Source organism: Rousettus aegyptiacus, unplaced genomic scaffold, assembly GCF_014176215.1.
Source record: "Rousettus aegyptiacus isolate mRouAeg1 unplaced genomic scaffold, mRouAeg1.p scaffold_m13_p_11, whole genome shotgun sequence".
Taxonomy (NCBI): domain Eukaryota; kingdom Metazoa; phylum Chordata; class Mammalia; order Chiroptera; family Pteropodidae; genus Rousettus; species Rousettus aegyptiacus.
Genome location: NW_023416286.1, coordinates 2,266,483 through 2,290,101, shown reverse-complemented (window position 1 = coordinate 2,290,101; position 23,619 = coordinate 2,266,483). Strand labels below are relative to the sequence as shown.

At 50.0% G+C, this 23,619-nt stretch overlaps 1 protein-coding gene across 5 annotated transcripts in view; it reads right to left on the bottom strand.

Annotated features, from left to right (window-relative positions):
• The window catches only part of PAN3 (poly(A) specific ribonuclease subunit PAN3), a 119,165-nt gene that overhangs the window by 3,878 nt on the left and 91,668 nt on the right, over positions 1-23,619 (bottom strand). For 2 of the 5 annotated variants that reach the window (XM_016151895.2, XM_036228395.1), the window contains 9 exons: positions 19,883-20,044; positions 19,534-19,650; positions 19,345-19,446; positions 15,712-15,877; positions 14,555-14,645; positions 9,345-9,484; positions 6,896-7,025; positions 6,422-6,486; positions 993-1,131 (listed from right to left, as the gene is read on the bottom strand). In XM_016151895.2, coding sequence (XP_016007381.2) covers positions 993-1,131; positions 6,422-6,486; positions 6,896-7,025; positions 9,345-9,484; positions 14,555-14,645; positions 15,712-15,877; positions 19,345-19,446; positions 19,534-19,650; positions 19,883-20,044 — 1,112 coding nt within the window. Of the gene's footprint in view, positions 1-992; positions 1,132-5,442; positions 6,487-6,895; positions 7,026-9,344; positions 9,485-14,554; positions 14,646-15,711; positions 15,878-19,344; positions 19,447-19,533; positions 19,651-19,882; positions 20,045-23,619 lie in introns of those variants that run through there. The other 3 variants (XM_036228394.1, XR_004953282.1, XR_004953283.1) reach the window with 3 other exon arrangements.

The following is a 23,619-nucleotide window of genomic DNA, read 5'->3' as shown; positions in this document are numbered from 1 at the left end:
GAACACCAGGGCGGCTGCCCTGGACGGCCGCCTGGCACAGCCAGCGGCTCCAAGTCACAGCCAGGGGGCGTGTCTCCCCGTGCTTGCACGGAGGGACAGCTCACGCCAGGGCACGGCCAGAGCACAGGCTGCAAATGCCAGGGCCACACGGCCTTCTGCCACAGTCTTCTTAGCGTGCGGGCTGTACGAAGACAGGCCACCGCCCGGATCTGGCCCGTGGGCCACCGTGTGCCGACCTGCTGCAGTCACAGACCTGTCCAAAGGCGAAGGCTTACCTCTGGACACCTATTCTAAGCTCCGTAACTCCACGAAATTCATAAGGAAAACTCATTTCTTCCTCTGTACACTGCACCTGCCCTTTTAAATACACAGAGCTCGCCTCTCAAGCAAATGTATGCCACATCTTCACCGACTTAATTCATCTGACCGCCTGATTCCCACTTACAACGCTGGGCCTACGACGTCACCAGCTCCAGCTTCTCATGTGCACGACACCTGCTGGGCGCGCACCTGGGGCCACACCTGCTGGGCGCCCACCTGGGGCCACACCTGCTGGGCGCCCACCTGGGGCCAGCAGGAAATGAGCGGTAACATGCAGGACCTCCAACGGGGCTGACAGTGCCACGCCTTAGAATTCAGCTTTTTAGTCGTTTAAGCACAGACTACTCTTCTGATTTTCCTACTCACTGTCTTATTCGATATAACAAAATAACATGCAAATAAAATAAAGCATGAGTGGAGGAGAAGGCAGTCATTTTGTGACATTTATCACAATAAAAAGATCCACAATAAAAAAATTCTAAAGTTATTCACGCAGGTGTTAAAAAAACCCTCCCGTTCTAAAAATTTAGATACACCTAAAAATTATTACTAAAATGTCTTGCAGGAAACAGTAGAGTACATCTTAATTTCTTAAGTCTCTTAGTATTTGTAGAGGATACAACTCTACAAGCCGCAAACAGCATTATGATTTAAAAATCGATACAAATTACCTTGTTAAGACAAGAAATGATATGACTGAGGTCAATCCAGGGAGCGCCCGCTTCAGTCACCTGATGAAAAAGATGATCCCTAAACAGTTTCAACAGGTACCGGTCTCCGGTCTCTGACCAGGTGGGGTCCTTCTGAAACCTGGGGAGGTAACAGTTCACCTCAGTAACTCGTCCGTATGCCGCATGGCCATGCGCTTATTCTCCGAAAAAACGGAGGTTTCTGTATAGTTCCCCCCACCCCCCGAAAGTCTTTTTTAATCCCAGAGGCTATAAATTTTCATTTTTCACATTTTAATCCCAGATTGCCCAGATTTATTTTTTTTAAAAAAATCTCATTTAACATGCAAGTATGTGAAGAACAGTTTCTAATTCTCAAGGGCAATCACCCCTTACCTGACCCGACTCTACACTGGCTTCCTGATTTGGGCCCTCACCACGAGATAAAACGGGGAAGAAATAGCTTCAGATGGCTTTAGAAATAGGGCACAGAGATGGTCTTGTCTCCCTCCCGCCCTCAGGTTACAGAGTGGAAAGAAGGTCAGGGGTGTGATCGACTTCACTGGTGAGAACAGAAAAACGTGTAGGAATCCAAGACAGACCGGCTCTGGGTCCCCGACCACCTGGCCGTTCTCAGTGACCTTTGGCATTCATGGTCTAACAGGGAAAACAGCAAATGACCAAAACTGTATATTTAAAGAATGCTGTTAAGAAGAAGGAATTCGGCACAGAAGAGAAACCTGAATTCGCGCGGGAGGTAAGGAAGGCTGTGGGGGGCGGGGGGCTCTCAGAGGCATCGGGTTTGCGAAGGGCGGTGGGGCTGGGGGAGGGGCTGGGGGAGCCAGGACAGGCGCGGGGGAGGAGCTCCAAGGGGGGAGGAGAGTACACGGTGGGGGGGGCAGAAAAGACAGGGACGCAGAGAGGGGAGGGTAAAACTAAAGGAAAATAGAGAGGCAGCTCGGAAGCAGGACCTGGAGAAGGCGGCCTCGCAGCCCTGGGCCAAAGCCGCCGTTCGGGTGGGGACGCCCCGCAGGCACGCACGAGTGGCCCCGCAAAGCCCACGCCAGGGGCTTCCGACTAGCTGCTCAGCCACTCACGCCCCTCCCCTCCCCCTCAAACCCCACCGACCGACAGCGAGTGCCTCCAGAAAGCCACAACCACCCAGGGACGAGGGACAGGACCGGCTGGCCGACGAGGAAGCTGGACGCAGAGAGACGGCGCGGCGACTCGGGGCGCCTGAGACACCGGGCTGCGCTGCCACAGGGGGCGTGGCCAGGGCGAGGCCACACGAGCCGCCGCCCCGCGCCGTGGGGCACCATGGAGGCGCCGGGGGACGGGGGCTGGAGCAGCAGGGGACGAAGGGCTCCAGGGACAGCAGCGGCCACCTCTCACCTCCACCCCACGCCCGCCTGCCACGATCCGCCCGGAAGGGCACCGGACACGTCTCTGGAACGGGCGCCAGGACGCCGGGCCGCGTGGGACCGGGGGCGAGGCGGCGGGCTGCTCGGCCCACGCCTCCCCCGCCTGGCTCCCCAAAGCGTGGCCATGGGGTTAGGCTACAGGGAGAAGCCTAGAAGACTTTTTTCTGCAGATCTGTCCAACAGAAACCCTGGCAGGGAGTCCACCCAAACCGAAAAACAATCACACCTGACAGTATCCGGACAGCTGCTTTAACGGGCATCCTGCTCGGCCACAACCCGGCCCCCACCCACGGGGAGCTTCCTTAGCTTTTAAGGGCCTCACTGTTAATGCAAATGGACACAAGGATCAGAAATCCTTTGGAGAATAAAACAAAGCAAAGCAAACTCCTGTTTCCTATGAGACAGCCCGGGGGCAGACCAAAACCGAAAGGCAAAGCTCTGACCGCCGGCCTGAGAGGCGGACGCGGGGCTGTGAGGGGAAACCCTGACAGCACGCGGCTCTTGGAAACTAAAAACACAGCAGAGGTTTAAGAATTCAAAGGATGAGGGAAAAAATCTTTAATTTTAGACAAAATCAGTTGAGACAGAGGCCTAGAAAGTAGAATAAAAAGATCTGATGCAAAAAGCAGATGAGAACATTAGAAGATCAACTGCAAAGTCTAACGTCCGAATGACAGGAATTCCCAGAAGAGAGAAGTTATCAAAGAAACGCCGACGACGAACACACTCAGGGCCCACGCACTGCTTCATGGGAATGTTCGGACAGCCGCACCGAGGCGCGTCGGTGTGGATCCCTGAACATCCGTGATACAGGAAAGACTCAGAAAGCATGGGCAGGGAGGAGAAGAATTTGGAAAGAAAATCGCTTTGAGTCTGTCTGGAAGTTAAAAAGCAATGAAGAAACGCTTTAAATTTTGAACGAAACTATCGTCAGCGTTACGCCACTGTGTACCAGAGGCACTAGCTAACACAATCTTTAAAGAGAAATGAAAAGTATAGAAATTCAGGAGGAATTATAACTTCCAATATTTGAAGATAGAGCTATACACCTGGAAACCCAACAGAATCTACTGGGAAAACTAACCAAACGATAAGGTAAAGGCGGAGTACAAAGTTTACAGAAATCAGTAAGCTTCATATAACAAGCAGTCTAAGAAGACAGACGGGGGTGGGGGGGAGGACTCCCATTTATAATAGCAACAAGAAAACGTACCTAAGAATAAACTTGGGGTGCTATGACTACAAAGATCAATTTAACACCAAGGAAGACAAAAGCCTGTCTTGGTTAAGATAACCTGGCACCTGTCAGAACTGGATTTTACCATGGCAATCATTAAAACAGACACTGCCCTAAACCAGAGGGGGAAAACTAGACTTTTCAATAAATAGCTTCTGGGCCACAGGAAAGTCTTCTGGCAGAAAAAAGCTGGAATCGTATCTTCGATTCCACATAAATTCCAAGTACATAAGAGATATGTATTCTAGAGGAAACCATGAGAAAATTGCTTCACAAACTTACAGTGGAAAAGGCCGTCCTAACTTTCTAACTATGACTCAAAACTTAAACGCATGAGGGACATTTCATCAGACTACATACACGAATGTCTGCGCAGGAAAAAATTAAGCAGAGTCAAAAGTAAAGTGAAAAGGAAAAAGGTCACGAAGAGTAAATCTCCCTAGATCGTCCTGCACATCAAAAGGAAACAGACGGCCCGACTGAAAATAAAAACGGGCAAGGGAAACGACGGGACAGGAAGGAAGCCGCGACGCGTCAGGACCACGGGGCGGCAGGCAGCACACGCCTCGGGAGCGCGAGGCCGCCCCGGCCGGCGGACGGGGCCCCGGAGTCCGAGGACGGCCCACGGGTTACGGTGCCGTTTCCGCTGAGCTGGTCTTCACGGCTGGCTGTGTTCACGCACACGCGACATCAGGTATGCTCCGGCCGGCCTGTTCATGCCGGAAAGGGACGGAAGACCCGACTGCTGCAGGGCCGCAGACCACGGGGAGCTCGGCGCGGGGCGAAGAGCACGGCTCCGGGACCAGGGCCTGGGCGTGAACCCCAGCGCATACGCGCACTAGTCACGGGCCCCTGACCCTGACGCGTCACCTTCCTGCGCCTCGGGTCTCTGCCGAACGAGATGAGCACCACCCGTCCCACAGGGCTGTGATAAGCGTCACGTTAGGTCGTGTTCGTAAACTACCGTGACTCGTGTTTGGTATGCGCTAAGTGACTTCTAGAACACACCGTTACGCGAAAACGAGTGACATGTACCTCGCTGCATGGTGTGCGATGTCTGCGTGTTAACACTGGAGGGCGGGGGGGGGGGGCGGACGGAAGAAGACACGGGCGTCACCTGGGGGCAGGCACACGGGACAAGGGCAGGTGGGAGAAACTGGGGAGGCCGGGGGCGTCGGGCTTCAGGGGTCCTTTTCTACTTCTTAAAAAATGTGCTCACATGTAACGTACTGAAAAGATTTAATCAGCAAAAGGAATTCTCTGAGGACAATCTAGAATTTTATACCCAATCATACTATCAATAAAGTGTGAAAGTAGAATAAAGATATTTTCAGACTGGCAAAGACTCAAAAAACTCACCTTTCTCAGGAAGCTACAGGAGGATGTGCGCCATTAAATTAAAAAGAATAAACCAAGGAAAAAAGAGACAGGGTATCCAACGGAAGGGAGGGACCATGAAAACTCCCGGGGCTACAGGGAAGGGGGCTCCAGCTCTACGGGAGTGTGAGCAGACTCGAGGCACCGCAGCCCAGACAGGACAGAGGACAGAGGCCCCAGGGACAACTTCTCTACGGGGCAGGAAGAACAGGAGCTCACGGGTCACCTATTGCTGACCGCGCGGAAAGGTGTTTTGTAACTGACAGAGTTTGGAATGAACGGGCAGGAAGACTTTTTCCATGTGCTTACTAGTTTTCTCTGTAAGATAATTATTGACTCCTTGAAAACAAAGATTAAAAACAAGACAACAGAAACGTAGTTATGATTACTACGTAGTGCAGATATGAACAATATTTACCTTGTTATAATAATGTCGATGCTGATTAAAGACAATCAAATTCTATGGGTTAACTGGTACGTGTGTGTGTGCGTGTGTGTGTGTGCGCACGTGTGTGCGTGTGCATGTGCGTGTGTGTGTGTGTGTATGTTTTCAGTGAAGGGAAGGCATCTGAAATATGAAACATCTTCCACGGGATAAAAAAATTAGCTGAGTTAAATACTGAAAAAAATCGAGAAAAAGCACTCTAAGCATACATTTTAGGAAAAAGACAAATGCCAGAAATAAGAACTAGAATCTGGCTGAACGTGCTTTCTTCATTCACAAAAATTAAGGAAGACACTGAGTCTTTTAACTCTGAGAAAGTAAGTGGACTTGAATCCTGTGGTCCAGAAACTGCCACGCCGTTTGCCGTCGCCTGGCTCCCCTCGCACAGACACGGGGCCACGCCGCGGTCCCCGCACGCGGTGGCGATGGCCCTGCCCGTCGGCACGGTCGTGTCGCACACACGCCAGCTCTGCTTCTTCAGCACGTGCTCAGCGGTACCTCGCGAGCGAGGCAAATGCATAAAGCGGCAACGCCTTTCCGATGTCACCGGTATGGCGGCCACGAAGGATGCGCCTAACAGGATACGGGGCCGGCAATGGCGAGATAGTCTCGAGTCCCTGATCTAAATGGACCAGACTTCGGAAGGGAGACAGGACAGGGGTGGCATGACGCTCACAACACGTCCCCTCGGGGGCGGCCACGGCGGGGTTCCCGACACGGTGCGTCTTCTGTATGTGCGTGCGTGTGCGCACGTGTGCGTGTGCAAAATCCTTAAGGACAAGCATGCCAAGGTTGTGATCGTAAAACAGCACCCTAACCATAGGCTGAAGGTCGCTTCCCATGAGAAGTTTTCTTTTTCCACATTAAACCAGTAAGAATAAGATGTACTCATTCTTATTATGCAAAATAGCGCCTTGGATTAAGAACATTGTAAAATGCTGTAAATCCTTACTCCGGCCTCTCATTGATTGTTCCCAATTTTGCTAGAAGCCTAAACAGTCTTCCATTTTGAACCTCCTATAAAACATTTTAAAAAGAGAGAGAATATTAATGTTCCAGCTAACTGAACATAAAAGCAAACGTTTACAAAAACTCGTATCCTGCACCAACATTACCTTTACACAATCAACCCTAACATCCCCACCTTCCGGTTACGCTTTTAAATGCAACGTGTCCGAGTCAGTCAATAGTTAACACTCGAGACTATGCAACGGGCCATTTTTAAGAATTATTAAAATTAACGTACATTAAAAAAAACCCCAAGATGACGTTGTTATGTCGCTGTAGCAAAGCCATGAACAAAAGGAAGAAAACGAATGCCCAGGAAACGTGGAATTAAAAGGCCGCGCGCTGCGTCCGGGCACGGGGAAGGGGCAGCGCGCTCGGCCCAGCGCGCCGTGCCCACCCTCGCCCCGGCCGCGCCCACCTTGGCCAGGTCCTCCTCGATGACGTCGTTCCGCATCTGGGCAGCGTCCAACTGAGTGTAAAAGCGAGCACCGATCATGGGCATGATGTCATTGACACTCCGCATCCGGTTTTGGTCAGTCAACAGATACCTGGCCGAAAGAAAGACGGGTCACCTGGACGCCGAGCGCGCGGCGCGGAAACCACGGCGGCCCGCGAGCGTGCGGCGCGGACGGTGGAGACGCGCCTCGCGCGGGCCAAGGCCACGTCCGCGGCGGGACCATCGCGCCTCTTTGCTCGGGGAAATCTCACGAGCCAACGGGGAAGACTTCGACGGGGCCCTTTCTCTACCCCTCTGTCGTTCTGATGGGAACACTGGCCAGGGTCGCCTGCCGGCTCCCTTCCCAAACCCCCTCTACAACGTGGGAGACAGGAAGCATCGCCCACTTTCCTGGAGAGGCCAAACGGGGCGGTTGTGGGTGCAGAGAGTTCCCCATTGCTCCTCAAAAATAAATTCTGAAACTAAAATTGGCTCTTCAATTGGGCTACATCAACTGAGCTTCGGCTTTTTAGTAAGCTGCCCTCTGCTCTGGTGAACTCCATCTGAGCTGTCACAGTACCTTCGTTCCCAAGAAATCTTCACGCACGAGCACACATCAGAAGAGACCCATTAACTAACTGTCTTCTGCCGTCATGACCAGGGCAGAGCAACGTCACGTGTTCCAGAGGCCACCTTCCAGAACGCCATGGTTACCCATCGCCCATCACTGCTCATCTGTGAGGTGCGCCGCCTCCTGCCCGTCATGAAGCCGCCTCCCCTGCTTCCACTCTGCTTGTAACTGGTCTTACTTTCTTCACAGGACTTAACGCCATCCGCAAACGTCTCACTCGCTCACGGGTTTATTGCCTCCTCCCCATCAGGGTGGCGGCTCCAGGAGGCGGGGGACCTGTTCAAAGCACCCTCAGTGTCTGGCCCATGGCAGGCGCTCTCCTGTTAAATAACGGGACGGTTCTGCCCGTGGGGATAACCTACGCCGCGGCCATCTCTCTGTAAGTTCTGACACGTTTACGTCCAACGCCTCGAACCTAACGCTGCTACACGCTGCCCGGCTGGCAGGCCACCTCGCCCACCTTGTCTCAGTTCTGCCATCTTTCTAACGGAGCTGATGACGGAACCTAATCTATAGGGCTGTTAGGAGAATCGAGTGAATTAAGTCATCACGTCAATCCGTTCGAAAGGGCCTGACACATGGTGCGTCGTTCTATAAACATCAGTTACTGGTCAGGTATTAAACTGTGACCTTTTCGTTCACTCTCTTCCTAAGGAACATGTCAAACATTTATACAAGTAGGGACTGTATGATGGCTCCCCAGGTACCCGTCACCCAGTTTTATCGCTTACTAACGTGTGGCCACTCTGTCACATTCACGTCCTTTACTCTGCTACATAAAAAAAACTATGAAGAGCATAATCTGAAATCGGCGATATGCTAGGTGCTGCAAACTAAAGCCAGGAATCACTGCTCTGACGATATGTGAAACAAATGTTTTCATTTCTGAGAGAAATCGCTTCACTTGACTGTTAACAGGACCCGGGCGACACCGGCTCCCAGCGCTGTCACGATCACGACACTCGTGCTGGCGTCTGGCATCTGACAAAGCACAGGTGTGCGGCCCACACCCCAGGGCTGGGCCCAACGGAAAGCGGACTGTCCTGGCCACAGAGGCCAGAAGGGACGGCTGGAAGCTTCGCACGCCTGAGAAGGATCGTGAGCTCTAACTGCCTCCAGACCATAACGGGAAAACTCTCGACCTTCCCAGCCTCTGTCCTCCACAGCCACTGACAGCGAAGGCCCCGCTGTCCGCCCTCTGAATTCTCCAGGGTTAAGGGTTAGAGGGACGGAGGCGGAGAAGTCCTCCTGTGGTGACAGGAGGCCACGGTGGCTTTCTCTGGAGCCAAGTCCCTTTCGGACCTGTCCTCGAGGGCCCCGGAGCGGAAGCACGGGGCCCACGCGACGTGCCCCGTCGGGGTGACGTGCGACAGCTCTGCACAGGGACTGGCGCCCTCCGGTGCGGCGCGTCTGACCGAGCTCTCCGCGGGGACGAAGTGTTCTCGGTCGCTGTCCCACAAGCCACGTGCAGCTTCTGAGCCCTTGTACGTGGCAGTGCAGCTGGGGCACTTATTTTTATGTCATTTTAATTAGTTTCGGCTTAAACGGTCCCATGTAGCTAGGCGACACTGAGGCGGCTTAGAGGAGGCCCTTCGTCCTTTAAGCAAACACACCGGCTCATGAATTTATTCCAAAACTGTACACCTAGCAATAAAAATAAATCACGAGTTGTTTAATTGCGCTTTGCCCGATTTTGAACGGTGGGACTAAAATACACAGAATCACTACTGGAAGGCCCTGTGAAAAGCTGTCACATCTCACGTGAGCATCATCTACGTTTAATCAAACGGTGAAACTTACAAGATCAGATTCTTCAGGTCGGAGGAGTAGTTGATTGTCACCAGTTCCATGGCTTTCTGTAAATTCTCTCGCTGGATTCCTGCCAAAGAGTTGCAAGCCAAAGCCAACACAACTTTTCCTAACGATATCAGATCTGCTTGCTGACATGAAAGAATAAATACAACTTTTAATGTTTATCTTACAGGCACAGACGTCACACAGACACTACTGCCCGCAGGACGAGGCGCCCCGGCGGGAAGCCGCAGGGCCCGGCCCAGGCCTCGGCCCGAGCTCACAGCCCCGACTCCCCAGCCGGCCGACTCCGAGCGCCCCCCCCACCCGCCCGCGCCCCCGGGGCGGGTCCGCGGCCTCCACGGCACCCGGTGACTGGATGGAGGCCGCGCCAGACCCGCGTGGAGAGGCGCCGCTCTGAGCGATACATGAATATGCAGCTGCGGCCTCACGGCCCCTTTTAAATTTTACGTAAAGAGAACCGATCTCATCATTATTACGAGAAACTGAGAGCTGGTTACTACACGCTTCCCCTACTGTGACCACTACCCCGGTGGCACGCGCTTTTCTCCTTTTCCATGATGCCTAAAATACAGTGGAGTTCGGAGAATCACTTGAAGAAAAGTCATTGCATCATCTCAAACACAGTATCGGCGGCCCCGACGCCGGAGAATGTTCCAGAACACCGAGAACGCCGAAACCCCGGGGCACGCCGTCTGCCCGGGCTCTGCAGGGGACCTCCGAGTCTGTGCCTGCCTGGCCGCCTGCCTGGTTTTGTTTTGTTTTGTTTTGTTTTGTTTTTTTAAAGGTTTACCACTCTGAGGCTTTCCTTCTGAAGGATTTTCAAAAGGCAGCGGTCGGACTGAGGTCGGCTCTCGTTACCTATCGTGACTGGATCCAGCAAACAGAGCGGCCGCCCCGAGGCCCTGCTTGGCAGGTGACTATTAATGAGCACGGCCTGGGACGGCGGGGCAGCTCAGAATCGGGTGACCGCCTGAAGGAGCCTCTGCAGAAAACGTCCATCAGCTTCAAGCGCTGAGGCCTCATCTGAATTACTGACGTGTGTTCACTGGCTGAACGCTCATTTGGCATAAGGAGTTTGCAAACCCAGCTAAACATTACAATTTGTCTGAGGAGCTGAAGAAACCCCAGAAAAAGCACCGGTGGCCCCTCGGCCCCCCATCCCAGGCCCGGGGTGAGTCTGCAGGGAAGTTCACGGTGTGCGTGGTTTTCAGTTTCCTCAAGAGGTTCTGATGCGGGCCAGGGTGGGAACCTGCGCTTTGGGGAACGTTTATGAACGGTGTACCTGTGAAACCAGGTGAGGACTTCACGGCAATCGCCGATGACACCTTACCACTATACGGCTGCCCTCCGCAGCATTCTACCCAAACACAGTATGAGGAAGTCCAACTGCCGACTAAAACGACCCGGCAAAGTTCCTGTCAGACATGTACCCCAAGCCGGCACGTGTGGATCTGACACTTGGAACGTGGGAGCCAGCAGCCAAGGAAACGCCTGGCGAGGGGAACGAGCCGCTCTGCATCCGCCAGGACGAAGGTGCCCATCAGAGAAACTCGGACACTGCGCGCGAGGTGCGGGCGGGGGGCGGCGTGCGGGGGGCACTTCCTGCGGCCGCCGCCTGCTTCCTGGAGGGCCCCGTCCGTGTCCCCGACATCAACCCAAACACTCCAAGCTACTTTGTGAAACCGTAAAAACGGCGGCCAAGAGAAATCGGCGCACGTCGACGCTAGCGGGAAAGTCCTATCGGCGCTGCGCCCCGACGTGGGCGGCGAAGCACGTGACGGTGGCCTCCGTCGGACCCCTGCGCCGCGTGGGCCTCACGACGGGGGCGGGGGGGGGGGGTCAGTCCAGCGCCAACCTGAACTGGGGCTGTAACCGAACCACCCCGAGGAACACCCCACTTTCCCCGTCACGAGACAGGGAAACCAACGTCCAAGACGGCCGAGTCTGAACAGGTTTAAGACGTGAGGTCACCTGCCCGGGCCCCTCCCACCGCCTTCCCGAAGCTGACTAGCGGCGGGAGTGCCCGCTTTTAAAGTAAAATACACCCGACGCATGACCCAGGTCGAGCTGGGACCGGTCTCTAAAGGGAGGCTGACCCCGGCCCTCTCACGGGCTCTAACACCGCGAAAGCTCGGGTGCCGCCCCCGCTCCCGAGTGACTTCCCAGTTGTCATTTTGCTTCCTGCCTCCAACTGGTTTCCCCCCCCCATTTGTTGAATTCTGGAGGTTTTCTCCCCAAAGCATTCTCAGTTTCTTCCTGATTCCTGACCTCTTGATTTTTCCGAGTCCATCCCTGGCTCTACTTACGTCCACTTCACTGAAAGTCAGTCTCTACTCATGTGTCTGAAACAGACTATGAACAACAGACCACGAGACACAACACAGTCCTTCCCCTGGGCCCGTCCGGGACTCACGACCCCCGGGTGGCACGGTTTTCACTCTCTCTTCTATCCTGCTGTTAGCCAGACAGAACACCTGCCCCACACACGTGCCCACCCCCGAAAAATAAAGAAAGAAAAACCTGATCTAGCCTTTGCTGCTGACAGAGGAAGGGACGGTGGCGGCGGGCTCAAAGCAACCTGCGTTCACGAACGAAGGCGTCGCTAAGTTACCGACCAGCTCCCCCAAATGCCTGCTGAAAAGCCGTCTGTTTGGAACCCTGGGATTACGTTTCCTTATGAAGAACTTTTTTCACAGTAACTACACAACCCATAACCAAAATAATGTGCATTTGCAAAGAAAAAATGGGAAACAATACTGCTGTGACCAAGGGGGAAAAAAATCAAACTCATCTTTTTCTTTTACTAGGAATTAAAATACAAAAGAACTCTTCACATAGAGAATGAAGATACTGTCCGGCTGCTGTTTAAGGTGGACATTGGGTTTCTAGATATTTGCAACAGAGGCTGAAGGCAACAATGCTAAATGATGTCGAGTTTCTCTTCAAAAACTTAATGTTATTTACTTGGATATATGAAGATCACTAGTATTTTAACAATCAATAATTGGTCACTTTTAACAGCACAAAGACTATGAAAAAAATTTTCAGAGCCAGTCGGTCAGTAACTGCGACAGAGATGAGAAGGGAAGGAGCTGGGAAACAGCACCCTGGGTAAGAAAGGGGCCAAGCCCCGCGGGCAGGAGCAGGTGCTGCCCGGAAAGCAGTCAGACCTGCCGCAGCGCCCACCAGGGGGCGCTACCAACCAGGGCAGCTTGGCTGCGGCAGGGACAGGCGGGCACCGGCTGAGGGGGAGACCTGAAGTCGGCAGACACGCCTTGGCCATTGTAAATAGTGCCACGGGGAGCTCCGCGGTGCACATATATTGTCGAATCAGTGTTTTTCCTTTTCTTTGGATAAATGCCCAGAAGTGAAATTGCTGGGCCATAGCATATATCCATTTTTCGTTTATTGAGGAGCCTCCACCGTCCCCCACAGGCACGGCACCGGTCGGCAGTGCCGCCGACAGTGCACGAAGCCCCCGCCCCTCCTCGTCCTCGCCAGCACGTGCTGTTGCTTGCTGACTTTCTGACCACAGCCATTCTGACCGGTGCGAGGTGACATCTCGCTGCGGCCCTGACTGGCATTGCCCTGACGACTAGCGATGCTGAACATCTTTCCATGTGTCTGCTGGCCATCTGCATGTCTTCTTTTGAGAAATGTCTGTCTTTTCACATCCTCTGCCTATTTTTGATGAAATTATTTAATTTTTTGTTACTGAGTTGCATGAGTTTTCGTCTATATTCTGGGTATCAACCCCTCACCGAACATGTCACTTGCGAACACATTCTCCCATTCGGTGGGACGCGGTTTTGTCTTGATGACGGTTTCCTTCGCTGTGCAGAAGCCTTTTAGTGGGACGGCGTCCCACGTGTTTGTTTTTGTTTTTCCTTGTCGAGGTGACTGATGTCAGTATACTTCCTATGTTTTTCTTCCAGAAGTTTTATGGTTTGAGGCCTTACGTTTAAGTGTTTAACTCATTTTGAGTTATTATGCATATGGGGTTAATAGAATGGTCCCGTTTTATTTACAAAAGCCAAGATGTGGAAGCAACCCAGGTGCTCATCGATAGATGAATGGATATAAGAGATGCAGTGCGCACACGCGCACACACACACACATTAGGCAGCAATAAAAAAAGAATGAAATCTTGCCACGTGAGACGACACAGATGGATCTAGAAGGTATGATGCAAAGTGAAAGAAATCAGGCAGAGGACGACAAACATCGTATGCTTCCACTTACATGTGGAATCTAAAAACAAGCAAACTGAAACAGTCTCACAGAAACAGAGACGAAGGGATGGCTGCTAGAAGGAGGGGCGGGGGGTGACAAGGACCGGGGGACCCAGTTAATACCGCTGCGGTAACTCTGCACGGCGACGGAGGAGTGTTAGAATTAGTGGGGCGATCACGCTGTAAGGTGTAACAATCTCAAATCACTGTCTGTTAGACAAAAAGAACTAACGTCTTAAAATGACAGTTGCGTGTCATCCAAACGACGTGACGCCCTGTAACGCACACGGAGCGCACTGAAACGTCACTTTAAGTGGCAAGTGTCACCGGCAGAGCAACAAAGGCGAAGGCGGCTACACGTGACGCCCCTCACAGAAACAGGTTCTCACTCGCCCGCGTCTTCGATTAATCAAAAAATAACAAATAAATAGCTGAGAACACGACGGAGCCTGGAGCCACACTATGATTCTGAAATCAGACAATAGCCAGATTCTGATAACGTATGAGGAGGCTTTGATGAAGCAAAAGAAAAAATGATTTAGAAAATGGCAATACGACACTATCCCTTTGAAAATATTTAATATATTCAGATTGGTAGTGGGACACCTGTTCTGTGACAGGTGTGTTTATAATATGTTAAAAAAGCGAAGAAAGTGCAATCGCATTTAATCTAACTCATTCAGTTGATCATGGATGTTTTAGTCTCTGCTGAGAACAAATTCCCTAATCACATAAACACATTTGGATCTGAACAGCGCGAGTCTGACCCTGTCCTCGACCCTGCACATTCCACCTTGTTAGGGCTTTAAACACCTCACAGTGACCAAGAAATAATGTTCAAACTTTGCATAGAGACCACCCAGACCGAAAACCCGGAAGTACTTTAAAATAAACAAAATTCGTCAAAATAAAAAAAAAAAAAAAGCCCTAAGTTATTAAGTAGTCATGTTAATTCTTACTCACCTGGTATTGAGCCATTAATGCCAACGGATTATTATTCTGACTGTTATCAAATGTTAAAACATCAAACACTCCAACACAATTTACTCGCAACCTTTAAAGACCAGAGAATTTAAAGAAAATAATTAACATGAGATTTTAAAATTATACAATAGTGGAAATTTAACATTTCCTATAATATCTGAAGGACTCAGAACATTGTCTACTCTAACCCCCTCTCCTACCCCCGTATCATCTCGACCAACCACCGTTTTAGAAATGAGGACGTTAAAAGCTCGCATGTCTCAAGTGACGGACCGAGGTTGCAGGCCGGTAACTGATAACGTCAGGGCTGACTCGGACCTCTGACTGCCAGGCCACGGCCTTCCGTGGCACCAGGCTGCCCCTCTCGGTCCCTCACGACAAGAACGAGGCTCCTTCTTGGCACGTTAGTCACTGCCGGAAAGAGGACCGGGCATCCGCCGAGGACGTGCCCGGCACCGTGCGAAGCGCTTTACCTGTACTGACTCATTCGCCCCCCCAACGCTCCCCTGAGACGGGTACCGCGCGGACGTGGGCAGCGGAGATGGGGAGTGTCTGACTCGGAAGGTATGAGCACGTGGGGTCCCGGGGTCCCAGGGGCACTAACCAGCGGAGCCAGGGGGTGAACCTGGCCCCGGCACCGGACCCTGCGGCCCTTCAGCTGCGCAGTTCTCAGAGTCACAGCCGCTTGCGCGCAACAGCTAAGTCGGGGTGTGCGCACTGCGCCCTCTGCCAGCGGCTCTCAGAGCCGGGCCCAGCGGCAGCTGCGGCTTCCCCGGGGACTGGTTACGAATGCAGGTTCTCAGGCCCACTCCAGATTCACCGGCCGAGAACTCGATCTGCGCTCAGCGAGCCGCCAGGTGACTCTGAGTCACGCTAACCCCTGAGAAGCACAGTGGCACACAGAGAGTCGTACTGATGCTACTTCCACGTCCCCCTAACCACGCACGCCTCCCAAACCCCTTAAAGATCCTTGGGGAATAACCAGGCGATTTATTCAGAATTCAACATTTTTTTTAAACTTACAAATGAACTCAAAGTCACAGCAGTTCTTCTGGATGGAATATATGAAAAGGCAGAATTAAAACAAATCATCATTAGACGCTCAGTGAAGAAGCCAAAATGCAAAATGCTAGTACCTCGTCTTGCCGGTTATCAGGATCTTCGTCGGGTCCATGACGCGACAGGCCAAACCCGCCGTGTGGATGGTGCGCAACGCAGAACTCAGCTGGACGATGTACGCCCAGATGAGCGACTCCGGCAGCAGGCCCGCGTGCTGGCGGGGCAAAGGCCCGTCGTGCTGACCTGCGAAGCAGAGAAAGAAGAAAAGAAAAGAGAGAAAAGAACAGACGTCTTCATTTATCCCATCAACCCAAAGATTAAAACATTCAAACCAAAATTCACAGAGTCCATTTATCTTCATGACACGATTTGCCAATTTACACATATGCGTGTGTGTGTATATACGTAAAATTCAAGTTTCGTCTATTAGTCAGAATTGGAGAGATGAGCCCAAAGCACCAAGTTCAGGAGATCCACCTTTACAAGCGGGAACCTCTCTTCTGTGACCATTGTAATTATCGAACAATAAAGATTATTTCGAGACGCTGTTTAATTGTGAACTCAAAATATATAAATTCTGGTTAAAAACGGGAACCGTGGAGACTGTTCTCTGACTTAAAAGGTGGACAGTCCCGGCCTCGGTCGCGCCCGTGCGCCGAGGCCTGTCCGCTCTGTGGGCTGAGGGAAACCCCGGCGTCCACCACCGTTGGCACAGAACGTTTCCTGACTCCTCCTCGGCAGTTGGATGTAACATCCAATTCGAGGGGACGCAAATGTCAAACTCTGAACGCCACTCATGTGCAGTGATGCAATGCAAAGACACCCTGGTCCGCCGTGGGAAGCAGCCATCCTGATTCTATCGACTCTTGTAAGTGCCTCCTGATACTGTTTTCTGGGTTATTTTTAACCCTCGAATCTGAGCAGGCACATAAATCGAACCCAGATTTTGTACAGTGGCCCCCTTATCTGTAGTTTCGCTTTCTGGAACCTGTGGTCAACCGCAGTGCAAAAATACTAACTTGCCCCAACCATTGACATCGCCTGCTCCCGACCGCCAGCCATCGACATCATCATGACTCGATGACAAAGGGTCTCCCGAAGCAGATGACTCTCCTCACGCATGTGCAGGATGACAGACCCTAACGCTACGGCACAATGCCTACGTCATCCGCCTCGCCTCACATGGCCCATGCAGGTACTGAATCTCCCACAGCATCATAAGAAGGGTCAGTATAACCACAGATTTTGAGAGAGAGACTATGTGCACATAATTTGTATTACAGTATGTTGTTATATAATTGTTCTATTTTATTGTTGTTGTTAATCTCTTTCTGTGCCTAATTTATAAATTAAACTTACCAGAGCCATGTACGTATAGGGAAAAACAGTATATACAGGGTTCGTGACTATCCACTTTCGAGCATCCACTGGGGGTCCTGGAACATATCCCCCGCGGATAAAGGGGGACCGCTGTGTTTCGGAAAATATAACCTTATAGATCCACGTGGTCATGTGGTTGTAAACAAACCTTTTGTGAATCGGGTCTAAAAGCAACACAGTTAAGTGGTTAATTGCGGAGATAAAACACAGCAAACAGGCGCCGAAGGCTTGGGATACAATTACCAGGGAAAAGCAAATACAAAATACGAAAACTGCTATCCCTCAAAACCGAACATGGAAACTGGAAAACAGTGTCAAATGACTCAAAAAGTGGCTCTAAGTGACAAATGGCCAGACGATGTCAAAGACGACTAAGAAGAGTTTAAGTGAAACTAATAAATGTGCCGATTCGGTCTCATTACCCACATTGTCTCGTTTTAAACTTATCACAGCCCCTATGTGGCATGGTGGTATTATTATTCCCGTTTTCTAAATCAGTGTAGCTCTTATGCAATTTCCTGTGCTAAGGTAATAAATTAAGTAGTATAAGAAAACAAGCTTTCATCTGTATCTGTGCGAGTTTATACAAACACTGCCTATTTTTTTTTTTCTTTAATATGCACACAGAAAATAGGACTGCCTTGTATTAAAAGTTGCTGCAAAGAATGTATAGCATGGTTTAGGTAAAGTTACTACCATTCAAACAATACTTTGAAATATTAGAAAAAGGACCGATTCCTGTGAAAATGTAATCATACACAAACAATTGGTCGACACCAAAAACAGAATAATTAAGATTTTTAAAAGCTGAAAGGAATGCTATAAATCAGCAGGGGGTCAGCTTTTCCCCCCTAGGGGCCGTCTGGCAATGTCTGGAGACATTTTTGGTGTCGCAACTGGGGGAAGAAGGTGCTACAGCATCTAGTGGGTAGAGGCCGAGGCGCTGCTAAATACCTTGCAAGGCCCAGGACGGTCCCCACGAAAATAACTATGCAACCTCAAACGTCAACAAGGCTGAGGTTGAGAAACCCAGCTATAAATTACAGCCAACAGTCAGTTCACAGGTGGTATTACTAAAATAAACTTAAACTACTACGGCTATATTCATCTGTAGAAGTCATACCACATCCCTTTCGGCAAAATTATGTACGCATCTACACATGACAGGGCAAAACGAAAAAAATGACCGCACTGTGCGGCCAGACCGTCAGCGTGAAGCGGCCATGTAACCACAGTTCTCTTCTTTCAACCGTCAGGGCAAAGTCGGGAGGAAACGGAAGTGGTGTTTCTGTCCACGACCGGTCCGTAAAGGAGTCAGCATCCAGAAGAAAGTACTGTGACTCCCTCCCTGGTTTCTCTCAGTACGTATTTGAGAAAATCTTTACAGCGTTAAAAGTCATGTAAAGAATGCAATACATCTGTCCTGCGCCCTCAAACAAGAAAATGATACACGCCTTTCTGCCCCCAAATACATAAATTCACAGACATCTCAAAATGAATTTACTTATACTCTGAGATGATTTACCCTCTAATAAACTTCCGTTAGACTGTAATGAAAATATTTTGGTTCTCTGCAATAACTGAACTATGTCAATTCTTTAAACATTAGGAAGGGGCAAAAAAAAAAAAAAGAAAAGAAAATACTCTCCATTTAAATAAAAGTTACATAAAAATTTATCCCGAAGACTAATTCCTTTAGTGACATGGAAACTTTCCTTTAAACAAAAGCATCTGTTTAGCGAAATAATTTCATAAATGATATATGGTCACACTGGACTCTGAGAAAGTCACTAAATTACATTCAGAAAATATTAAAAAAGGGGGAAATTGTTTATAATAAATTCAAAAATGCAACAGGATCTAGAACAAAATAAAATAAAGAGAACAATAGAAAAGGAAACCAAACAGCAAGACTAAAGAGAAACACACCGAGGTTCACGGCGGCTGCGTTTTGCGTGGTGAAGCTACAGGGGTTATTTTTCAATTTACAGACTTTTCCAAATCATCTCTATCCCAAAAGATTTATATCTTTTAAGAAAACAGTTCTTAAGAGGATACGTCTTTTATCATGTTACGTTGTTTTTTAAACTTCAGATCCTACAGGAGGCTCTCCCAACCCATGTTCTCTTGGTCTGGGCACGTGATAAGTTATTTCCTGACTCGTTACACGCACACCCCACTCCTTCGAGGCGAGTCTTTTGAAAACGCGACAGGGTCTTTAAGCTGCATGACTACAGGGATGATTTCGCATGTATTTTCAAATGCAAAACTGCTCTTCCCCAGAGCAGAAACACTGATCAAAATAAAGCTGGCTCGCATCTCTTTCTTACCCCACTTCCTCTTTGTGAAATAGGCATCAGCGTTAGGGTCATTAAAGTGTCTGCTCATCAGAGTTTCTCCTCCAGCATGGAAATCATATGCAAACACAAGAGCTTAAAACAAAACACAAACACTCATTACTGCGATCTGGCTTCCCACGGCGAGGCCCACAAGCAGAAGGACAGTTACGAATTACTCACAAGGCTCTGCAAATGCTTTAGTGGTAAATACCTCACGCAAGGTTACAATATTTGAGTGCTGAATTTTTTTCCACATGTCGACCAATACCATGCACTTTGTGTTAACAAGACGAAAACCTGAAAAAGAAAAATGTTTCCACTGAACTGTAAATGCCATCTCCTCCTTATTCATCAGAAGTGTGAATAAAAAGCCATGTTATACACAGCACTTACGAGACACTAATTTCCAAATGAAACCATACATTTATTTATCATCCTTTCGATTCATATATTAAATTTATTCGGAAATGTCTGAATAATCTTAGCCTCAATGACACGCTTCTAAAAGAGGATAATTTATCTTCCTTACCGTGAATCCTCCGAAGGCAGTATGGTAGATCATCTTTGCTATTTACGGCTTTGTAGCAAGATGTGATGTATCCAAAATTACTTGATTTCTGTATCCGGTTGGGTGGCGGCAGCGGTTCCAGAGGGAACAGGCTATGGTAGCTGTCGACTTCTGTGGGGACTGCTGGAGTGATTCACAGGGAGACGACTTTTAGCTTGCGGGCATGCATAAACCTCTCAGAGTAACACAGAAGAAATCAAATCTACGAACCACTGGTATCAAAACACACTCGTATCAAAGAACAGTGTCAACATTCAAAACAATCTTACAAAACAAACTGGCTTCACCATCAATAAAATGGTCATTATAACACAACCAAACAACTAGATTTCATACACTCGAAAATATGTCTTTTATAGCACAATAAAACAAACGTTAGAAACAATTTATCATTAGACATTAAACATTTCTGATTCTGATGCCGAATAAAATCAAGATAGATTTTGTTTCTCCAACACTTTGTTTTGTATAAAACATATTTAGACAATGACGTTAAGCTATGAATTCTTGTTTTGAAAGCATAAAGATATTCGTTCAGTGAAAAAGCACAGTTTTAATCTTTAGCAAGATATAAAAAAAATTCTGAAACAACTTCACTGCCATGCCAGCCACGTTCTTCAAAGAAAGGAAATTATGATTAAGGAAATACGACGCATTGGGATTTGCTCGTGATACTCTGCTAGGCATTAAAAACTGATTAACTTGAATCCCAATTTGTTGTTTCCTATAAAAACTAGAAAGTTGTATGGGAAAATGTATTCAGTGGTTGGTTTCTCTACAGAGTACAATTTATTGCTCCCTATTTTCTAGGACAAACGTGTATATGTGTTTTACAACCCAAAAAGACACGTAGTTTTTAATGATTCAGACACAACCAACCATATTTTCCAATCGGACAGCTTCCCTTCAATAAATATCTCAAATGACTTAGGAACACACATGACATTTCGAGTGAAAAGCAGATACGCGAACATGCAGGTTTTGAACAGAAATCCTTCTAGAAAGGACCATGGCAGAACTTTCAGGGTGACCCCCTCTTCTCTACCCTATCCTGTTCACCTAACTTTTACCACAAACTTGTTCAACACTATTCTTAAAATATGGCAATAAATCTCTTAAAAAATAAAAACTCACAAATAGAATTGGTAATTTTTGACATATACCTGTTGAGAAATCCAGGTGGGACACGAGGCGCTCAAGCCTGCCTCCTGGCCTGCCCGGCCCTGGCTGTGCCGGGCGGCGGACCACGCGGAGTCCCGCACGCTGCACGGGCGACCTGCGCCGCGGCAGAGAACCGTCACCCCGGCGGCGGTCCCCAGGCTTCCTGGCACCAGGGCCCGGGGCCCCCGTGAGACCCTGACGCCTGAGGACCCGAGGCGGGGCGGGGGCGCTGGCGCTGGGGGCGGCCCGGGGCCCGACAGCCCGCCGCCCTTCGCCCCCTGGTTTCTCTCCCTTTTTCGCAGTTTTTTGTCACATCCATTTGCACCCGCTACAGTTTCCCGCGTGTGTGCCTGTGACGCGTGTCTAAGCACGGACACGGGTTCACGCAAACGTGAGCGAATGCGAGCTTCAGGGGCCTTCACAGAAAGGGAGCGCGCTGCACACTGTCCCCTCTTCGCCCGGCGTCCCCTCGCCGAGACTGCCGCAGCGCTGCGGGCGGCGCGGCGTCCCCTGCCTGACGCCATCACGGCCGCCTCGCCCCGTCCTTCGGGTGGGCGCCGGGCCCGCCCGAGGGTCCCGCTGCCGTGAGCGGCGACGCGACAGGGGCTCCTCACGCCTGCGGCTGCCCGCAGCCCGGGGCAGGACCGCTGGCTCACGGGGCAGGTGCGCGGAGCCTCAACTCCGGCCCCCCCGGTGCCCACCGGCTCCCGACTCACAGCACGGACGGCCACGTCCTGGGGCGCCCGTGGGTCTCCCCACTGCCTCCGCGGCCAGGCTTCAAAGCAGGATTCTATTCATACTTCCCTCCTCATCAGTGACCTTCGACACCGCTTACATTACTGATCATCAAAATTTCCATTTTCGTGAAATGCCAGCTCTTATCTTTTGGGTCATTTTTTGATCGGATTGTTCAGGGTCTTGCTGATTTGTGTTTTTCATATTCTTTGCCAGCTGTGTAAGTATCTTCCTACAAGTTTCTTCTTTACTACATGTATCTTTGGATGGTTTTAAGTTTGAATTTGGTGGAACTCCCCAGTACTTTCTTTTAAGAGTCTGCAATCTTTGCATCCTGTATAGAAACTCTTTCCCTACTGAAACGTTCAATCGACTCATTTATATTTCATAAGCGTTTTTAAATTTTGCTTTGTAAGCTATTAACCTAGTTGGAGCTGAATTCCGGATGTGGTCTGAGACCACGATCCGATCTGACCTTGTACCATAACGGAGACCATTTCCCAGCGCTTTCCTGCCCCGCGTCCCCCACGGGCTGCGTCTGCGCTGTCCCTAGGCTGCTCCACTCACTGACCCGTCTAACCCAGTCTCGCCACCATGCCACTGTGGTCACTGGACTCGACACGAACCTCTCCTCCCCGACACGCTGATTCCTGGTCATAATTTTCAAAGTGCCTTGGGTAGTCCTGGCCCTTTTCTGTTTGATAAATTTTATCACATACTATGAAAAGCCCTGTTATGTTGCCATGTAATTAAAAAAAAGAAAAAGAAAAAACAGTAAGGACCAAACCTTGGTCAGAAGCTTGGACTTCCAGCCCTATGCCTACAGCAGGCAGGCAGCGGAGGCGGACTGGGAGCTGAGTCAATCAATGTCCTCACGCCACGACACGTCCACAAAGACGCCTCGGTGGTGAGACTCGGGGAGCTCAGGCGCTGATGAACACGCCGAGGTGCGGGGGGGGGGGCACCCAGCGGGGGCAGGAAGGCATCCCCCAGCGCCTCGCCCGGTGCCTCACTTCCGCAAGGCCATTCCTGAGCTGCGTCCTCTATGATAAACCAGGAACGGCACGTCGAGGGCCTTCCTGAGCTCTGAGTCATCCTGAGCTACCGAGCCCGAGCGGGTGGGCTGCGGAGACGCCCGAATCTGCAGCTGGCGGGACGAAAGCGGGGGCAGCCAGGGAGCCCCGCTTCGGCTGGCATCTGCAGTGGCAGTAATCTTGAGGGACTGAGCCCCTAGTGACTGAACTGTCAGGGCCCGAATCAGGGCTCAGAAGCATTCTGAGTAAAAACCGCTCACATGCTTTGACTAGAATTATACTGAATCTGGAGATCAGATTAGAAAAATTGACGCCTTGATCGTTAAGTCTCCTATTCATGAACATAGCGTTTCACTCTATTTGTCTTATTCACTACATCGTAATAAATCTCCCCTAAGATCTTCCACGTCTTTTGTCGTATTTGTTCCTCAGACAGGTATTCTGAAACCACTGTCAACAGCACCTTCTCTTTTATTTTAAAATCCCTGACTACTGGTCTATGGAAATGCAACTGACATGTATTAATCTCATATCCAGCTATTCCCTAAACTTTATTATAATTTCAAATCACAACTAATGTACAGTCAGATGATTTATACACAATTAGCCATAAAGACTAGAGAGGCAAAAATAAACCTATTTCTTTTTCCTTTTTCCTTTTGCCCTCACTAGGGCCTTAAAGACAGCGCTAAATGATCAAGGGGAAAGCCCACCCTGAGCCCTTCGAAGGTCACGGCAGGTAAGTTCTGGCCTGTCTACACTGCAAAG